At 44.0% G+C, this 20,386-nt stretch overlaps 1 protein-coding gene across 2 annotated transcripts; it reads left to right on the top strand.

Annotated features, from left to right (window-relative positions):
- The first annotated feature begins 2,561 nt into the window (after positions 1-2,561).
- LOC121588203 (high-affinity choline transporter 1) lies at positions 2,562-19,716 on the top strand. 2 transcript variants are annotated; one of them, XM_041905895.1, is made up of 10 exons: positions 2,562-4,408; positions 10,509-11,172; positions 13,052-13,159; positions 13,236-13,690; positions 13,760-13,889; positions 13,958-14,279; positions 14,836-14,878; positions 15,151-15,380; positions 15,448-15,559; positions 15,617-19,716. In XM_041905895.1, the coding sequence occupies exons 2-10, from the start codon at positions 11,007-11,009 to the stop codon at positions 15,842-15,844; spliced, it is 1,794 nt and encodes a 597-aa protein (XP_041761829.1). In that variant the 5' UTR covers positions 2,562-4,408; positions 10,509-11,006; the 3' UTR covers positions 15,845-19,716. The 2 variants fall into 2 exon arrangements, with proteins under 2 accessions (XP_041761829.1, XP_041761830.1); XM_041905896.1 differs by having other exon boundaries at positions 2,562-4,412.
- Positions 19,717-20,386: the final 670 nt, after the last annotated feature.

The raw sequence follows: 20,386 nt of genomic DNA, 5'->3' as shown, positions 1-20,386 counted from the left end.
GTTTACCTTCGCTCTGTACTGTTGTATGGTTTCGCATTGAAGTTATGCATCGTTAGAACTAGAATGGCGTAACAATTGTTTAAATAATAAACTTCAATGACAATCACCAGTTCACAAATTAGTTATGAATTGAGTAATAATCGACGGTGTTGGTACCCATATTTCTGTCCGCACGTACGAACATTCTTCAGGGCTTCAGGACTTTTGCTAGGGTATATAGTAGTGTTGGGTCATACGATTAATTTTACGACCCGACCCGGAGTCGGGTGCGAGCCAGCCGGAATCGATTCCGACTCGTGGGTGCAGCGGATGCGCTAGGTCGGAGTCGTAGTCAAATCCGACCCGCGAGTGCAACGAGTTCGGGTCGACCCGAAAGATCAGTAGGTGCATGAAAGCATAAGCGACACCGACCCGTTGGAGCAGCGAGTTCGGGTCGGGTCGAGTCAAGGTAGGTTCAATACCCGACCCAAACTCGCTGCACCCACGGGTCGGAGTCGCTTATGCTTTCGGGTCGATCTTTCGGGTCGACCCGAACTCGCTGCACCCTCGGGTCAAACTGAACCTACCGTGGCCCGACCCGATCCGAACTCGTTGCGCCAACGGGTCGGAGTCGCTTATGCTTTCTTGCATCTACTGATCTTTCGGGTCGACCCCAACTCGCTGCACCCTCGGGTCAAACTGAACCTACCGTGGCCCGACCCGATCCGAACTCGTTGCACCAACGGGTCGGAGTCGCTTATGCTTTCTCGCACCTACCGGAGTTGTTGCACCCACTGAACCTACTTGTACCTTTCGGGTCGACCCGAACGACTCCGGGTCGCTTACGGATGGCTCCGACCCGATAGGTTCGGGTCGACCCGCCCATCACTAGTCTAGGTCATGATTAGATTAACTAGGTCATGATTAGATGACGCAAGGAAAAACACCATTACAAGAAAAGGACAGAAATATAAGGATGGGTTATAAAACGCCATCTGTTGAGCAATCCAGTGAAGCTATGGAGCTTTCGTTTTTTTTTTCTATGGATATTTGATTTTCCAGTCGTTTTAATATTAATCTGTGGCGCTTGGGATACTCGCTGCATCTGCTGTCTTGAGTTTCTTAACTGTTAACTCGTTTAAATTTTTATGTGAACAGATACATACACAACAACACTACCAACTGTTGTGTGCGAAAAAAGAGGTTGCCTACCCCTGAAAGCCGACAGGATGAGTGCCGATCGGGAGAGATAATCGGTGATCGGTCTTCTGCATGATGCAAGAGATCGATACACAAACGGCGGCTCTCTCCTACGGACCACGATAAGGGTCAGACGTGCGTGCTACGCTTAAAAGTGTTAAAAGTGAATTAATCGCTGTGGCGTTTATAATAAAGAGAGTAAGTTTTAAACAATACAACACCAACCATCATTCATTTCTCATCAACTCCTATGTTGTTCATTGCAAGTGCGGCATGACTTCATTAATCCATTTATCATTCAGATCAATCAGGGTCAGATCAGGCATAAGTAGACATGACAATAGGACTTGCCCATCGTCGGTTGATGAGCCAAATCAAAACATGTGAACTAATGAACAGTCGTCCAAGTGAAGTTGCATGGTGCTTTTACGAACGCATCAGCTCCTGTGGGACAAAACGAAGCTTATCACTTTGCATTAAATAAAGTACCGTGACATGAAATAGATTTAACGTTATTACGTCTTCTACTGCCGCAAAAAGCAAGGAAATTCAAATAAAAAAATACGCTAATCGTTAAACAACCATGCGCCTCCATAACCAATCTTGCTTTTGTGTTTGAAACTAAGGGTCGCTCAGAAAAGTTGTTCGATTCCTGTTTCAAAAATTTCAGCTCAACCATTTAACAATTTTTTTACCAGCACAGAACAGTACAGTTCATTCCCCGGCTTGACGTCATCAACGAAGAAAGCTCGACCACAAAAGCTCCCTGCTTAATGTTCTGTAACAAGCGCGCGCTCCATGAAAGAGGCGGTGGCGGGAGCACACAATCGATTGTATGACTGTAAAAAAAACACATTCCGTTTCGTCGTCTGTTTACCTGTTCGTTCTACCATGCTTCATGCTCGAGTGCATTGGCTTGTGTCATGGTTACAATATTCACGCCGGCATTAGTGCCGTTACCGTGTCCAGCTATTCACGTTCTGGTCGCAGCAGTGAGTGGAGCTTTATGCCTTTGATTGCTGGGTGTTATGGGCAAGCAAAACTGCATTCTTAATCCGTTATTTCCATAGAAAAATAAAACATTTGTAGCTATTACCAGTTAGTTGACATAAATAGCGTCGACACAACATCCTGCTTGCTCCTATTCATATCCCGCACTGTTACATAACGGCCATCGCGTGGTTCTATGTTCTAAGTGAAAGTTTTTCTTTACTATTTTTGCGTAGAGCTAGTTTCGTTAGAGCTAGATTGCTTGTTTGCTTTTTTTATTTGTTTCACAATTTCACGTGTGTCGCTAATGCTTTCTTTGCGTGCGTGTGTGTGTGTGTGTGTGTGTGCGTGTGTGGGAACGTATGTGCTTACGTCAGCAAAGGCGAAGATTACAGAGTGCAGGCTCTGTTTGCCGAACTTAGCAGGCATGGCGTTTCCTTCCATTTGACGTTGCTCGCACGATGTTGGGGTCCCTTTTGGTTGTCGCCTGTGCTCAGTTTCTCGTTCGAAATAATCTGTGCGTGTGTCACATAAATATGGCGGTGTGCATTAGGTACGTGTACGTGTGTGCGTGAGTGTGTGTCTTCGAGAGAGTGTTCTCGGTAAACGGTGTGGGTGCGCACGAATCAGCACCATTTCATTCATACAAATCACACACAGCCGAAGCGAAGAGACATTTGTGCCAGAGACAGGTAGTGGGAGGAAGGGTGAACAGGAAATGAAAATGGATGGAAAGCTTGCTCTGCTGCTGGTGGCCTTTGAACCCCATGGTGCTGCCCAATGGAAGGACTCGCAGCTGGGACACGCACACACACTTACGCGAAGAAAGCGTGGCTACTGCTTTCGTGTCCCCCCCCCCAGCGAGCGAATGAAGTCGCTCGAAACGCACGGAACGCTCAGCCAACGTCGTGGCAACAATGGAGAAAGAGAGAGAGCCCGTGCCCGAGAGAGCGCGCTTTTCCGTGTGTGGCTTTCCGTCGGTGTAGCGCACGGTGTGAAAAGTGCTTGACCCGAGTATCGGTTCTGATGCTTACCGGATCGGATCGTTGCGTTCGTGGTCGTTCGAGGTAGACCTCTTCCAAGGAGAGAGAAAGAGTGAAGAAAAAAGCACACACACACACATACAAAAAGAAAGAAAGGTGCTGTGAACAAAACCAGCCAGCAGACACAGATCCTGGTGCATCTCGGTGGTGGGCACATGTGCGGGCTACGCTTCAGAACAAGAAATTCTCCGTCTCAGAAGACATCCCTACGGTGGGGCGATAGCTGTCCGTGCGTTCGACAGTAGAGTGCAGGCAAAACCCACGACCAGCCACTTCATCGCCTGCCACTGTGCGTGTGTGTGTGCGTGTTTGTGGTGGTGCTTTTTTGCCTAGCCCCGAAAAACCCTCCGCGGGGTGGGAACACTATCTGCAGCGAACAGAGCGAAGGGCACACGTTACATTTTGCACACTTACTTACGAAGCAAACGCACATTCATCGAACCCTTCTGCAAGGCTTCTTCTCAGCACTAGCAGCACCAGTAGCACCACCAGCAGCAGCAGCAGCAGCAGTTCACCAAGGAAGCAGAACATCGCCAGCAATACATTCGCCCTAGATAAAGGGAAGAAACAATTGTGAAGAAAGTGAACGTGCATGTGTGTGACTAAGTGAATTTTAGGCCAAGGATGAATTCACAGTGACCCAAAGGACCACTACGGGAATCAAGTGAGTGATTTCGTGCAGTGCGAATTCGAAATCCCTTCGGTGGTGTGAGAAGACAGCAGACAAACGGCATACTAAGATTTGTCAAAATGTTTTCCAACCACAAATCAAACGGTGAGCCACGATAACTGTGGAGCGCAAGCTCGAAATTCGCAGCGGTCGAAAGTTACGTGCTGTGGTGTGCTTGGTGAGAACGACGGGTTTTCGTTGAGGCCAGTCCTAATATCACGCGTGCCTTTCCCTTCAGGCGTGTGTGTTTGTTTGAAAATATTTGAAAAGAGTGCACGGTGAAAAGTGATCAGATTAAGAAAGCAATCCGTGTGTGTGGAATACGCGTAATCTCATCCAACTGCTGCTGCGCTTGTTTCTTTGGTTCTTCTCCTCCGCACTTCCATCACTGCGCCTACTACGTCTAGCGTCCTTCAAGGTGTTTGTTGGCAGCATCCATAATTGTGTTGTGTGCATCACTTTGTTGTACCACTGTTTGGAAGCGAACCCGATCCGACCACGGAAAAGCAAGCGAACGCACCAACTGGTAGGTAAGCTTATGCAAAAACAATTCTTAGTATGAGCAAGGATGTGCGTGTTTGTGTATGTGTGAATGTGTGAATGTATGTGTTTGAAGGCTGCGTTACATAACGCTTACTTTACATTCCTTCGCTCACTGGCAGTGAGTGACTGGCCACTCACCATTGTCTCACTATTGTGTGCTTTTCACCTCATCGCATAAGGTCCTGCATAGACCCTTTGGTTGGCATTACGATGGTTGTGATTGGGTTGTACGTTTCTTTTTAGTACAAATACTGACTGCTCCATTTATTACGTGATTCAGTTGTATAAAAGTACATAAACAGGACATTTGTGCTTTTCTTTTGATTTTAAGGCTTTGAAAAATAGCCAAAAAATGATTAATTTATAGCAAACGATTGGGAAGCTTCGATTAGATAATTGGAAGAGATTATAAGTATAAAATAAGTTACTTGTGAAGTTGTGAAGATACTACAATTCTACTCAAAGGGCTCAATAAAAATACCAATTGAAATACAAGGTGTCTATTAGATCTTAAAGGAATTCTGAACTTTTCTTTCAGCTATATCTTTTAGAGTAAGCCCGATAGTTGAAAAAAAGATTTGATATAATGTCTTTTAGCACAAAAGTATCCCACAACGATGCCAATAAGATGCTGCTTGCCGTTTTCTTAAGTCTGATTGGTTTTTATCATTCATTATCTCAATCAACTGATATAATATAATGTCTTTTGTTGAATCTACACCGTTCACTAACTACCGGAGGATGGGTCTCAGTTGCAATTAAGCACAAACAAAGTAGTATTTGCACAGCCTAAATGAGTTTTCTGTGAAAACAAGATGTATTACACCCGTACGTGCCGAAACGGTAAAACCCCGTGACCCGAGCTGGTACACTGGCGTGTGTGTGTGTAACTGTATGTGTGCATGGTCGTTTTATCGATTGTGTGCATTCAGCATGTGCGCGCGTGTACTAATTCTCGTACATACCTCGGGTCTCGGCTACAAACACCGGTTCAGGAGTAGCTGCTTTTACTATCGTCTATCGCTGTCTTTTCTTCGTGTGTTCCACCGTTCCACGCCACACACTTATACTAACGCGACACAATCACACACACACACACACATGTGGCTTCATGTGTTGACGTTAATCGTCCCCCCCCAAAAAGCTTCTTATTCACTGACCGCCCTCACGAATCGCTCTTTTAACACACGCACACACGCGCACTTGGTAAACATTCACGAAGTCTAATGGCGGTGGAAGAGAATATAGGAACTAGGTTTTGTATGCTCACTCGCGTCTCACTCACTTTTGCTCGCCATTTTCCATCACCTGATGGCACCCACAATTTCCCACGATGGTCTCACCACCGTACAGCCGCGAAAAGCTCGAGCTGCCCTGAACGAGAGCAAAACTCGGTTCGATTGTGTATTGGTTGTTTGCTCATCGCGAAGATGATGACTCTCACCGGAGCCATTTGAGCTGGAGCCACCGTCAGGGCATGATGTTAATGTTGTTGTTTGTATATGCCACCATTCCAGCCTGCTCCGTGGCGGTCCCACGGCTCCCTTTACACGCCCCTTCACTTCATCGGCGTTTTCCGCCATTTTGCGGCAACGACAAACACACGCGTGCTCACATCGTTTGGCTATAAATAGAGAAGCTCATAAAACTTAATTACTGATCGTGCGTGCATTTTGGGTGGAAACAATGAAGCAGAAGTGGAGAGGGTGTGGACAGGGAGAGGAAATGTGAAGCGATGAGCCAATACGAAACCACCAAAAAGCCTTTTCTGGGGTCAGTTTTTTTGCGTTTTCAGAGATGATATAGGACTTAGTGAACAGTGATTTTATGTTACTGTTTATTGTTTAATTCAGATTCGAGAAATTTGTTTGATAGATCATTGAAACTAAATAAAAACGAAGTCTGCTTGAGACCAGTGGAGGCGCCTGGTTAATCAATGACTTTCACATTAAACCCAATGTTTGTGTCACAAGGACACAAAATCGATGACAATGTACATTTGTTTTGGAAATTTTAGTTCAATCCTTATTGAATTGCTAAAATCTAAATTGGTTTAGTGATTAAATTGAATGTTTATCTTAATTTGTGAAATTGTTTTCATATTCCATATAATAATGAAATGGTACACCAAACAAGCAAGGTTCTTGAAAAGGGTCCACATTATATTTGTCCTGATGTTTAATACCGACGGTAAATTGTATTGTGAAAATACTAATATGTTCAATCACATTGTTTGTGATGATTTGTTGATTATAACCTTTCCCTCATTTTTTACTAAAATTGTACTGTATTTTATACATATTGCATTACAATACGACGATAAAATGATAACGCTTACAAAGCACACATTGTACTTAAAAGTCACGTATTGTTTAAACCACGCGCAACTTCTGCAGCCCACACAAACCAACTAAATGGAAAAGATAACATAGTGGGAGCAGCAAGAGACCATCGTCGCCGGTGCATTATTCAACTGGATCTGATAACAATGCAATCTGATGTACGTAGCATTTCGCTCGCTCCTAGCGAACATTATATCCCATGCGAAGCTCATATTTCAGATCAAATCAATCACTTACCGCAACGAAGAGCGTTAGAAGGCTTAGCTTGACGCCCATTCGTTCCGGTGGCAATGATTTCCTGCTTAAGAAAGATCTAGATTTAATACCGTTAAAAGATCCGCTCGATACGAATAGCTCACGAGCACGGTGCAGCAGAAGCAATACGTCACCCGTACGGTACGGTGGAAAATTGAATTGAGCGAAGCTACCCTTGCCTTGCCTGCTAAACCAACCAACCGTTCCTCTTGAAACTGGCCCTCGAAATTGGGTAAAATCATTAAAATTGAATAATCTTCGATTACGATCCGTGTTATCCTGTCACTCACAATCGACGTTGCTTGCACTTTGGTCGAGACATAGAGAAAGAAATGTAGATTATTTTTTATATTCTTCTGCTCGATTTGTTTGTGTGAGCTTAATGTGGAATGGTACGTGGTACGGAATGGCGTTGATGACTAAATTGCTACCGCCGTGGGTCGCTGCAAGAGTGCTCGCTTTTATGCGCGAGCTGCCGTGATGAGGGTGGCGTTCACTGCACACAAGCTCATTACCTTATTTCGAGGATTTACTCATTTAAATTTCAAATTGTTTCTATGCTGACAGTGGTGGCGGTGGTGAATACAAATAGATGTACGGAGTGTCTCGCAGGCAACGATATTCCAATGTTCTTGTTTGTCCTGATTCTATCCATGTTTGGCTTATCATGGTTTTTGCATGGCATAATTTGTTTGTGCCGCGTTAGTGTGAGTGAGCGGGAGGAAAAATATGACAATAAATGCGCGCATAGACTCTCCATGGCGTCTCGGTAAAATAGCTCAATGACCTTCAAATGTCCTTTATGTGTAGTACAACAATATAGGTGATGTGCAATCCATTTACTTCCCCCTCGTTTATTACACAATTGATAGAATCTGTTGAAAACATTACAGTCGATCCACTAGTCTATCCAGCTACCAAGATAATAAACTCTATTCGTTGGCACTTTATCAAAGCAACATGCTGTATGCAACAATCGGAGAGCCTGCTCTCTGCACACTTGGCACTGCTTCAATCCTGCATGACGTGATTGAATTAAATTGTTCAACACATTGTGCTCAGTGGATATTGCACGAAAATAGTAGTATCAATTTATGCTCTTAATGTAATGTACCCTCCACCCTCCTTAAAATGTAATACATAATTTAGAAGCTTCTGTAATCGATTTATAAATCATTTAAATCATAAGTATGTTCTACACAGCACTGTACCATAGCTGTAGACTGCGAATAAATTCCTTCTTTCCCTCGCGCACCGTTTTCATCAGCCTTTGCCCATACGAGCGCATGAACATGATTGGCACGATTGGCGCTCAAAGCCACCGTACCGCTGCACCAACTACAATAAAATACCGACGCGAGTCAGGTGATTTGAATGCCACCGTGAGCAAACGGTTTTATTATGCCTCAGCAGCGTATTGAATACCGGCGTGCCCTAAAGGGAGAGAGCTATTTTGTGCAGTTGCAGGGATTCCCGTGCAAGCCGTGCGGCGGGGCCGCCCTGGCGGTGGAAGAGTGAGATGATGATAAAACATGCCTGAAAAGTTGTACCATAAATCATGATCGTGGGTTTTGGCCGTTGTCGCTGCCTTCACTGCAAATCTTTTCAGCGTGATTCAGGAGTGGTACAGGTAGGAGGAGAAGGCTATATGTGGGAACCGTACCGAGAAAAGTGGTCAGACCTTGACGAATAGCGATGACGTTCTGGAAAGCTTCGTATGGGGCAATGGGCATGGGAAAGGAGGCATCCAAAATCAATAATCCCAAGCAGGGCAGAAAAGTGCTACGATTTTTTCGATAATACTTGTGCTAAGAAAGTCTTAGCGTGGTGTGCTGGTGGGGGCCGCCCGTTGGCGGCAAAACGGTGGGGCCAATTAAGGATGCATGTGACGGTGGCGCTGGTGATATTTGTGGTAGATTAGGTAGGATGGATTTAAAGTCACATTAACTCACCACATGTTCAATAGCAATAATGGAGAAATTTGACATTTTTATTTGAACGGAACAAACATCCAATATTGGAGTAAATACCCCTTCAGTCAAGGGACATAATGAGCTCCAGTTTTTGTTACAGCAGCAGGCTGACATTCTTAATCTTGGTGTGTATAAATATAAATTATCGTCGTGTAAAATCGATTGTAACACTGCCAGTCTCAAGAGACCGATAAAAGAGACGTGCGGCTAATTGTTAAATATTTTATATTTATCGATTCGGGGGAAAGACAAAGGTTTTTATTTGCGTTTTTTCATGTAAACTGCTTTTTCGACAAATGGGTAGATATGCATTTAAGTTTCACGATGAAGCAAGTAAACGAAAAGGTTGAATTTTAGTAGTACATGCAAGCAAAACTAATCAGTAACATTTGTTAGTATGGCTCCAACATTGAGGATGACTGTTTCCAATGACACAGTTTTTTTTTTAACGTCTTTGCACACTCAGTAGCAGCCTCTATCAAAATTGTCACTAGTGATAGGTCAAAGGTTCATAAAACGTCTGCAAATACAAAATAGACTTCTTTCGGCTTGCTGTAGAAATAAACAAAGCGAGATCTGTTTTTTTCCATGAACATCCATCCTTTCAAAGGTTTTGATTTAAGCAAACTTACAACAATAAATCTACGAGCTTGCTAGCTGCCTTCCGTCAGTTATCCGTAATTTTCGCAATGTCGAGCGAAGACATGCGTTAAACCGATTCACTGGAATAGGGTGTCATATCGAAATTCGCTTAAACTGATCACATTGAGGTTTGGTGCCATTGCGTGATGCCAATGCGAAGCCAGTGGACGCAATCTCCGCTTTCCTATATGTTTTTTCATGTTTCCCAGGTACTATTTCGCAGTTTGGCCGGTTTGAGCGATGTAGCGACTTTTCCTTCGGTCTTCATTTTCAGTATTATATGGAGCTTCTTGTCGGATTCGGAACTGGGCTTTCTTTCGATGCTCTGATTGTTGTCTAATAGTGCCTAGATGTTGTAGATGTCGGAACAGACTTATACGACTTCTGCAAACTGCTGCACGAAGTTCGGAACGAAGTTGCTACACGTTTTTGGCCATCACGTTTAGAGTTCGACTAATAGAGGTGTCATATTTTGGCTCTTGACTCAAGGGATACTAAAATTGAACGTGCAATTAACGTTTTGTTAGGGCAGGTGAAGATAAATCCTAGAAAAAAGTTACCTTTTTTCTATTTTTAATGCAAACATCAGTGTTCAAAAGGCTCGAAAGAGGTGATGTAAATAGTGATGATTGTGATGAGGTGATGTGAATAGTGATAGTGATGATTTCCTTTAATGCAAACACAGAAAAAGTAATGGTTTTGAACTATGATTACCGTGCAAATATAACACCCATTTTGTAATCATAATTGGCTTTAACTGGCTATCTACAATCTATATATTCCATTTATTTATTTTTCATATTGCACGTCCATCGGTGTGAGTATATCCTTTAATCAGCCTTCAAACTTTCCATTTCCACTTTCATTCCAGCATACCGGTGGCTGGCTGAAGAACGAACCGAAACAACGATCCGAGACTGTGCGATATAAATAAACAAAAACCCACCGCCGGAAGTACAGGCACCGCCGGCACACGTCTCCGGGAACGAACGCGTACACACACATAATAAAACGCCATGTTACGTCAAAGCTAAGGTGTGCGGAAGGAAGCGCGTGTGCAGAAGAAGAACATAAGTACATAAATAAAAAAGAACATCGTCACCCGAAAGCACAGGCACGACCAACTTTCGCCATTGTCAAGGACGTTTGTCGTTCTTGTCCAATCCGGTAGATTTGCATCTGTGCGTCCAAAGCAAAGGCCCACGCCGGACAGCAGCTCGACCCACACTCGCTGGTAGCGATATCAAGCGCTTGTGATTAGGCTGACATACGCGCTGTCTCGGAAATCGAGTCTCGCAACCCACTCACCAAAAGCCCGCAACTAGCCGCCCGACCAGCAGCGCAGGGCACATCCCGAATACGCGTCAAGATGATTAATATTGCCGGTGTCGTCAGCATTGTGCTGTTCTACATCCTGATCCTAGCGGTCGGGATATGGGCGGGCAGGAAAAAGGAGTCCGGAAATGATTCTGAGGAGGAAGTGATGCTGGCCGGACGTTCGATTGGGCTGTTTGTCGGTATTTTCACCATGACCGGTAAGTGGCGGGGCTGGGTCGGGGAAAGGGGTGGCGCGAGATGCTGTTTCACAGTCTTACCCGCGCGTACAAGTGTTCGCTGGCAAGAATACGGAGCGACGCTGAGAAGTTGTTGGGTTTTGGGGCCGAAAGTAGTGAACTTTGCTGCACAATAAATCACTCTCGCAGGATAAATGTTGATGGTGTTGGCGTGGTTGGAAAGGTTGCATCATTTACTGCTGGAGCTCGGTGGCAGTAAATGGTTTCGTAACAAAATGAAATTGTTTTGCTTAACGGGTGTTTCGTTCATTTTGGAGGTAATACAATACATTTATCTAACGTTTAATTTTGTTTGGATGGGAGCATTTGTCGCTTGGGTTTCTTTATATAATAGAAACGCTATAATACAGTTCCTGTAGTCCCATAGCGATAGAAAAAAACCTTAATTGGAAAAGAAATTATATAAACAAGTTTTGTTTTTAATTGAATATCAAAAATCGAGGAAAATACCTCAACCGTTATAAAATGAGCTACACTCATGTTAGTTTTATAGGAATAAATTTACCAATAAGTATTAGTTTTTTTAATGGGAATATCAATTTGGCTTATGATTTTGATTTTGAAATTATGAACAATTTATTAACTTTTTTTTACACATTAGCTTAAAATACCCATAACCTTTTTCACAATTCAACATACAATATGTTGCTATCAGGTTTCTATTGGAGTGCAAGTTATGTGAAAACTTAACAAACGGAACATATTTAATTGGCAACTGAATATTACTACAGTCTATTCCCGAGTTACGCAGATTCGGAGATACGCGGGTATTTAAATTTGACAGATCAAATGTCAAATCAATACAATTTGCTTCAAGAATTGTCCACTGCAGTATAGATTACATTTTTGGTAATAAATTTAATCCACTTACAAGCGAAAAATATCGGACTATTCTTCACGAATCGTATCAAATAAATGATAAACTGTATAAAAGTACTAAATTTAATATAAACAAAAAACCGAGTAATCAATTGTATTTTGTACGAAAATCGCGAAATTCGACTTACGCGGATATTCGACTTGCGCGGATTGCTCGGGAACGCAGAAACCGCGTATCTCGAGAACAGACTGTACTTGTTGGATATGTAAAGCGACTTACTCATTCTTATGTACGACCACCAACAAAAGGCAGGAATTTATGTAAATCATTATTGTAGAGTTAATTCAAAAACTCTAAAATATGATAAATTCATCCAAACGGACTATTTTTGATGATTTTAAGACTATTAAATTGACTATGACGTATGAAATCGTCTATTTTCTGTTTCTATAATGGAATTATGGTAGTAAATGCCAAGATACAATTACTTTTTGTAAATGAAAAACGTTTGTGAGTAAGTTTGGTCGATTATTTCGATGTTCTATAGTTAATTCTTTGCATTTTTGCTCCTAAAACTCAGTGCGTAATGTGAGCAAATTTATGAAAAATGTATAAATCCTGGTATAACAAAAATGCTGTTAAATGTTTTGCTCAATGTTAAATAATAAATAATCCCTACAAACATTATCAGTACATTTATCGTGGCGTAAGTTTGCGAAATAAAAAACGATACGTATGTACGTGGAGGAACGTTTCAGCTGGCTTAGGAATACTTAGTCACTTACTTAGGAGTGTCGAACGTCAGCAAATGCAACTTCTAACAAATCAACTCACGTACAACTTCCACGTGCTCCCCGTGGTCATGAATTCCCTTATGAGCAGCTTGGCGGCATAGAGCTCGCTCACAACACTCGCACTCAACATTTCTCCGTCATACAGTGTGGGAAGTTGTGCGCCAACGTTTTATTACCAAGCTTTATTTCATTCCCTAACCGTTTTGTTGCCCTCCTTTCCCAACAGCGACCTGGGTCGGTGGCGGTTACATCAACGGCACGGCGGAAGCCATCTATACGTCCGGGCTGGTCTGGTGTCAGGCACCGTTCGGCTACGCGCTCAGCTTAGTATTTGGTAGGCTCATAGCATCATCTTTACACCACACAAGCACTTGACGATAATACGCCGGCTCGGTTACGTTCCATTGCAGGGGGCATCTTTTTCGCGAACCCGATGCGAAAGCAGGGTTACATTACGATGCTGGACCCGCTGCAGGACAGCTTCGGCGAGCGGATGGGCGGGCTGCTCTTTCTCCCGGCGCTGTGCGGCGAGGTGTTCTGGGCGGCGGGCATTCTGGCCGCCCTGGGCGCTACCCTGTCGGTGATCATCGACATGGAGCAGGAGACCTCGGTCATCCTGTCGGCGTGCATCGCCGTCTTTTACACCCTGTTCGGGGGTCTGTACTCGGTGGCGTACACCGACGTGATACAGCTGTTCTGTATCTTCATCGGGCTGTGGATGTGCATCCCGTTCGCGTGGGCCAACGACCACGTCAAGAGCCTGTCCTCGATGGACGTCGACTGGATCGGCGAGATCGGCGAGGGCTACACCTGGTTCTATCTCGACTACGGACTGTTGCTAATCTTTGGCGGCATACCGTGGCAGGTACGGTTGGTCGATGTGTGGGAGCAGACCCGTGTGCTGAATAGTAAACGGTTCCCATTTTCCTTGCAGGTCTACTTCCAGCGTGTACTTTCCAGCAAAACGGCCGGCCGCGCTCAGATCCTTTCCTACGTGGCTGCGTTCGGCTGCATCCTGATGGCCATACCGCCCGTACTGATCGGTGCCATCGCCAAGGCAACACGTAAGCCAAACCCGGGCCACCGAACGACCCAACGACCCGCCGCTAACTTACCGCCCTTTTTCTTGCAGCTTGGAACGAGACGGACTACAAGGGCCCGTGGCCGCTGACGACGCAGGAAACGAGCATGATCCTGCCGATGGTGCTCCAGTACCTGACGCCCGACTTTGTGTCGTTCTTTGGGCTCGGGGCCGTCTCCGCCGCCGTCATGTCGTCGGCCGACTCCTCGGTGCTGTCCGCATCGTCCATGTTTGCCCGCAACGTTTACCGGCTGATCTTCCGGCAGCGTGCCTCGGAGATGGAAATTATATGGGTCATGCGTGTGTCGATTCTGGTCGTCGGCATCCTGTCCACCATTATGGCGCTCACCATACCCTCGATCTACGGCTTGTGGTAAGTGTTTCCGTCCTTCCGTTCGGTCCGTGAACTGGTGCCGATGATGGTACAGCATTCGATTACTGCGCAAAGCACACTTGGTGATACGATAATTGTCCCCGTTTGTGGGTGGACGCGCTTGCTGCAACGTTCCCGTACCCCGTAAGTGTTTGTAAGCGATACGTGACCTTGTTATGGAGCGCTTAGTGTGCTTGATAGAAGCACTTTGCCAATGAAGACAGTAGCGAATCAAAAGCGTTCTTCTAGTTGTGTAGCACTAGCAACGCTATTCCATTGCCACTGGTGCATCGACGATGGGAGGGTGCTGAATGCTAATGGAAGACAAAATTGGGTCGATTTTCCAAGCGCTTTCTTTGCTCAGTATATTGTTTCTCCCGCTTGAAGGACCATTCGGGCGTTACATTGAACGATCGCGTTATCCTCCTTCGTCTATACTGGCAAACCGTTTTACCGCCGAGAGCCGAATAGATTGAACCATTTATCAATATTATCCTTTTTTTTCTTGTTGTTCTTCTTTCTCGTTTTCATGTTCGTGAACTATCGCCATGCGCAGGTCAATGTGCTCCGACTTGGTGTACTGTATTCTCTTCCCGCAGGTAAGTGTTAGGCGAGGAGCTTTTGTGCTTTTGGCGTCAGTGCAATATCATCCAAATCGATGGGTCATTTGCGGGGCTGTGGTTCATTCTTCTTTCTTGATGTTGTAATTCGAACCGACACGATGTTACAGAATGTTAAATTATGGTCATTTTTATGTGTTGTGTCCCTAGAAGACTATTATCCTACCGATTATTGGGACATTTGCTGCCCATGTTTGGACAAATCATGATAAATTATGTTTAATGCCCTGCTTTTTTCTAACCCATGGCAGCTTTTGATGGTGGTACACTTTAAGCACCATTGCAACACATACGGCAGCTTGGCGGCGTACATCATCGCGTTCATGGTGCGACTGTCGGGCGGCGAGGCCATGCTCGGACTGCCCGCACTGATCCACTATCCGGGCTACAACGAGGAAACCAGCACACAGATGTTCCCCTTCCGAACGATGGCCATGATCATGAGCCTGATCACGCTCGTCGGAGTGTCCTGGTGGACGAAGTAAGTAGCCACCGTCCTGCGCCAATCAAGCTCAATTCTTACATCCCTTTACCTCCGATGCTTCCAGGTGGGTGTTCGAGACGGGCCGGCTGGCACCGCACTACGATTACTTCCGCTGCGTGGTAAACATACCGGAGGAGCTGCACCGTGTCGGCGAACCGTCGGATTCGGGCGAACAGGTGAGCTAACAGCTTGCACCGACCGCTACAATCCATTAATGTCCTTCTCTTTTGCAGCTCTCGGTAATGGCGGGCGGTATGACGCGCATGTACGGTGCCGCCACCATGGTCGGCAAGGACGAGCGAAACGGGCGAATAAATCCGGCCCTCGAGCCGGACGACGATCTGCCGGTGGCGGAAGCGCAGCGACAGATGCAGCAATCCGCGGGCGGAGGCGGCAGTGTCGCGGCGCAGGGCAGCGTCGTCCCCGGCACTGGACCGGCCCAGGGCCATACGGCCTTTTGAAACGCGCCCACCGGGTCCGGCGTTCGGTTCGACTGAACGGTTTCCGTGTCACGGCAGCGGACGGGCTAAGCGCATGTAGAACGCATTAGGTGACTTTATTCGCGTGCAGTATTGGGAGCATGGTCTCCACCCTTTTCCTTCCCCCCCCCCTCCCCCCCCCTCATCTGTTCCCTCTCCCCCCCCCCACCCTTACCATCATCCTCCTTCTTAGTGGAGGAGCGGGGATGGATATAAAGTGACGAATTATCAGCAAAACTCAATACATATCAAGAAACAACCAAACAAGACCCTACGAATGGTGTAGTATTAAAAAGTATAGTAGCAATTAAGTGGAATGAAGTGGCGAAGAGATGTAGGAGATGTGATTTCGAAAGACAAAGCAAACACACAAACATAGCTAAAAAGGAGAATGGAACAAATGACAAAGTGCGTGTAACGAATACATATCAAATCAAATCACTAGGAGCGAACTAGCGACCGAACGGGAAGCTACACAGCGGAGGAAAGCCAACCGCCGTTGCGTTGGGATTGCATGTTCACGAGGTAACCAATACATATCAAAGTACGCTGAAGCTGAAGGAGAATTCAACCTATATAGGGATATACTATACATACATTAACGAAAGCAAGCAACTAGTAAAGATTATACTTACCTATCACTGTTAGTTGGTTAAATGCGCCCCCCCCCCCCCCCTTTACCCGAAGACAATGTGAAGCGGCGCAGTGAAGGTGTGGTTAAAGTGTAGCAAATTTTAATGACCTGTTAGTGGCGGAAGTGGGAAAGAAGCTTGTTGCACGATAATATGATTAACTTACGCTATGTTGCCTCGCTCCCAACCCAGATTTCTTTTCGCTGTGCGACCAAACGAAAAGGTTCGTAGATAGGTATTGTGCATCGCGTCGGCTGGCTGGAAAGTGGATAGTTTCGTCAGTCGCAGCACTGTTGTTGAATTTGCTTTTAGTATCTTCTCAGAAATGGACAAGCTTTAAATGGTTTTAATCAGTTTACAGTGGTACACAAAAGAGGGAAAATTACGAAGCGCAAATCGCTCACAAATACCAACGAGGCGAGAACGAGCTGATGGGACGGGATGGAAACTGGTACGCTTTGTTGTGCAGATATTAGCAGATTCTGTATATTTATTGTTTCGTTTTGTAACAGCACAGACTTTTTGTGTTCCAATATTCTACTGTACTGTTATGGTGCCGAGTTTAGAGAGTTTAGTGTACAAGGGACGAGGCAGCGCCGCAAGCATTTGGACGGTGAAGTTGAAAGTTTGGTGAGGGAAAAAATGGCCTGTTGACTGTGTACTGGAGTACTGTGAACCGCAGAACCTATAGAACTGATACTTTAGTCCGCAGGCAGGGAAGGAAAAATCCCCAATCAAAAGCAACACATATCATAAGCGTTTCCTGAACAACTACAAACGAGCGGTGCTGCATTCCACTGCAGCATATGCAATGATATTATTAGTGAAGGCGATATACATATATACATACATACATATATACACATCTATATATACACATATGAATATATATATATACATACAAAGTCTGCTGGAAAATGGGTGGAAATTCCCATTCTAGATTTCTAGAGCCGTAGGCATCGTTAAAGGAAGGAATACGAGCAAACGAAAGAAAAAAAAAACACACAACACGGCAAAACATTCATCGATTCGACAGAGCATTTTGCGTTATGTTTTTCACTAACTAGAACGATGCATGGTTGAATGAGATTCACCTGCATCGGTCTATCTGTCACCGGTGGAAAATGCATGGTTTGTTTCACTCCCTCTGTTTCACGAAACCAGCTAAAGTAGAAATATAAAGAAGCTGTTTTAATAAAACTACACAAAAACTGGGATTAAACTGCAGTGGCCGCAGCGGTAATAAGATAGGACAGAAACTCGAAACCCACACATATCAGATGTGAGACCTTCCAGGCGTTCATACCCAACCATAAAAACGATTCTCTCTCTCTCTCTCTCTCTCTCCTTTCAACGTTGCAAAAAACACGTGTATAGGAAGTAAGCAACGTTCGGAAACATCCATTTCTAATCGAATCGTTCTCTTAATGTGCCTCCCCCTTCCACGGATTGGTAGACTTTTGATAGGACCGTCCCAGCAAACAAAACGAAAACAAAAACAAAAACCCATTTGTGAGCCTGTGAGAGTACGGCCGGTTCCCCAAATCCGCATCGGCCGTGTGGACCACCAGGCACCAAGGATCGGTGTGTTGTGTTTTGAGGTTGTAAAACAAAATCCCCGTGTACGAACTATTATACTAAATGACAACTTACAAGTTTTCTTTGCACAAATGCTGCCCACTTTTTCCGGGGTGACTATGAATCAAATCAATTGACGTGTTTCTCGCTCTTCTATCTCGCTGTATTCGGTTTCATGTTCGATTCTCATGCATGTTGTTGTTCACCTGTTCACCCCGTTTGCTCCAACGAAATCGATGTTGTTGACGCTTACGCTTTATGAGATATCGGTTGCATATCTGAACCATTTTCGGGGACATCTTCCGTTCCAATCCGTGTCCCGCTTTGCGCCGCATTGACTGTTTTTCCCTTCTTTTGCGTGTGTTTAAACTTTTACTGGCCGGGGAAACTTTAACGAAGAAGAGGCTAAACCAAAAAAAAAACAGGGATACAACACTTCCCTACCGAACATGCTCCCACAAACACTCCCCCGAATTCCCTTCTTGTTAGATTGTTGATTGAATGCTGAAACGAGAAACTATATACTTAAACTAAATTAAAGGTAAACGATAAAGCAAACGTTACAAATGTTGTTCTTAGCTGTGCTACTACTTAATATAAGCATACATTTGATTGCCGACCACTGGAATATAACGCTGGGATGGGATGAACTTTGTTTGACAAAACTGTTTCCACTAATTGTTGAGCTCTGTTGGGGTGGACTTAAAAGCAAGAAGCTGAATGTGAAGAAAATAAGTGGAAAATGACAGCATGACAAAAACAAAAACAAAAATTAAAAATGACACATTACTGTAAGGTGAGGAGATGAAGTGATTGGTAGGAAATGGAAAATGAAACGAAACTGCAAGCAAACCAAACATTACTTAAACACGTACAATAGCAGACAAAAGAAAGAAAGAAAGAAAGGAAAACAAAACAAGCAAATAAACTCATAATCGTTGTTAATGGGTAAGCATCCATCCGAAAGCGGGAAACTCGATACATATCGTACATGCCTATAAATAGCAGCATACACACATACAGAAACAACCACTCACACACATACACACACACACCAGTGTTAATAATAGTTGATTGTAGGGTTGCAAAGCAAATACCAAAATCTCCCACAAAGCAAATACCAAAAATAAATTAGGTGCATATAGTTAAAAAATTGCGCCAAGCGTTACGCAAAACCCCCAAAATACGGCAACACGCTTTGGAACGAACTTTCGGACGTGTGGGTAGCTACTGTCAGCGAAGTGAAGGAATGGTAAAAATGTTGGTGTAGTAACAGCAACAGATGCATACATATCAATTGTTATCCGAGAGCTTCAAACACTAATAAACGTAACGGAAAACATTAACAGGAAAGATCAACTTACTAAACGCTTGAGTATCACATTTGTTTTCTTGTTTTATTCACATGTTTGCTAGAATTGTGTGATCTTGATTGTTACATTTTTAGCAGAAATTGATAAACTTGTATGTTTTGCATTTAATTGCCAATCCCAAAGGAAGCATAATTGTGCTTCTTTCATTGTTTAGTATATTATCCTTTCTGGATGAAAGGTCTCCCGCTTCATAGCCCGTTACACGTACCACACAAAAGGAAAGCATTTATTGAAAATAGCTAAAGGGGATGATAGTAAAAATAAAAGCAAACAAAAAAAAAATAACATAAACCGAACAATAGATGTACATGACTTTAATAGAAGTTAAGCTAAGTTATACACACATGTATGTAAATGTAGTAGAAAAACAAAAACAAACTATAGGAAAACACAAAAGTTTAAACTATAAAAAAGAACCCTAGAACGGAAGGACTGAGTGAGTAGGAACGATCAAAGCAAGCGAAAGGATAAAATCATTATCACGGAGGTGTGTATGTAAAAGCAACTTACTTGGTGAGCATCGGGGGTATGCCTGTGGTAAATAAATGTGTTGATCAGTTCACATTGCGTTTGTGGATTGATTGTGGAATAAAGCAAACGATTCGTTGGTGGTTTATTGGTTTACCTATTGTTATTGTTTTGTCTTTATTTTTGTTGCTGTTTTCCCATTTTGCTATTAGTTGTATGTTTTTTTTTCTTACACATTATTCAATTTTTGGAATTTAGCTATGTATAATATTTCAACACAATTTACAAGGAAATATCTTTCGAATTTTCTATTTCAATTCTCCCGTAGATGCTTCGTTGCGATTGAAAGGGGGAGTAATTTACAATATCGCAATTTTGGGCCGGTTTTGTAACATTTATTTTGTTTTGTTCACCCGCGGTTGGTACAATTTTTTCTTCGTAATTTGATCATAAATTGAGGTGAAACCTGGTGG

Source organism: Anopheles merus, chromosome 2R (genome assembly GCF_017562075.2).
Source record: "Anopheles merus strain MAF chromosome 2R, AmerM5.1, whole genome shotgun sequence".
NCBI lineage: Eukaryota > Metazoa > Arthropoda > Insecta > Diptera > Culicidae > Anopheles > Anopheles merus.
Note: the sequence above shows the minus strand (reverse complement) of the source record. Positions and strands in the feature narration are given on the sequence as shown.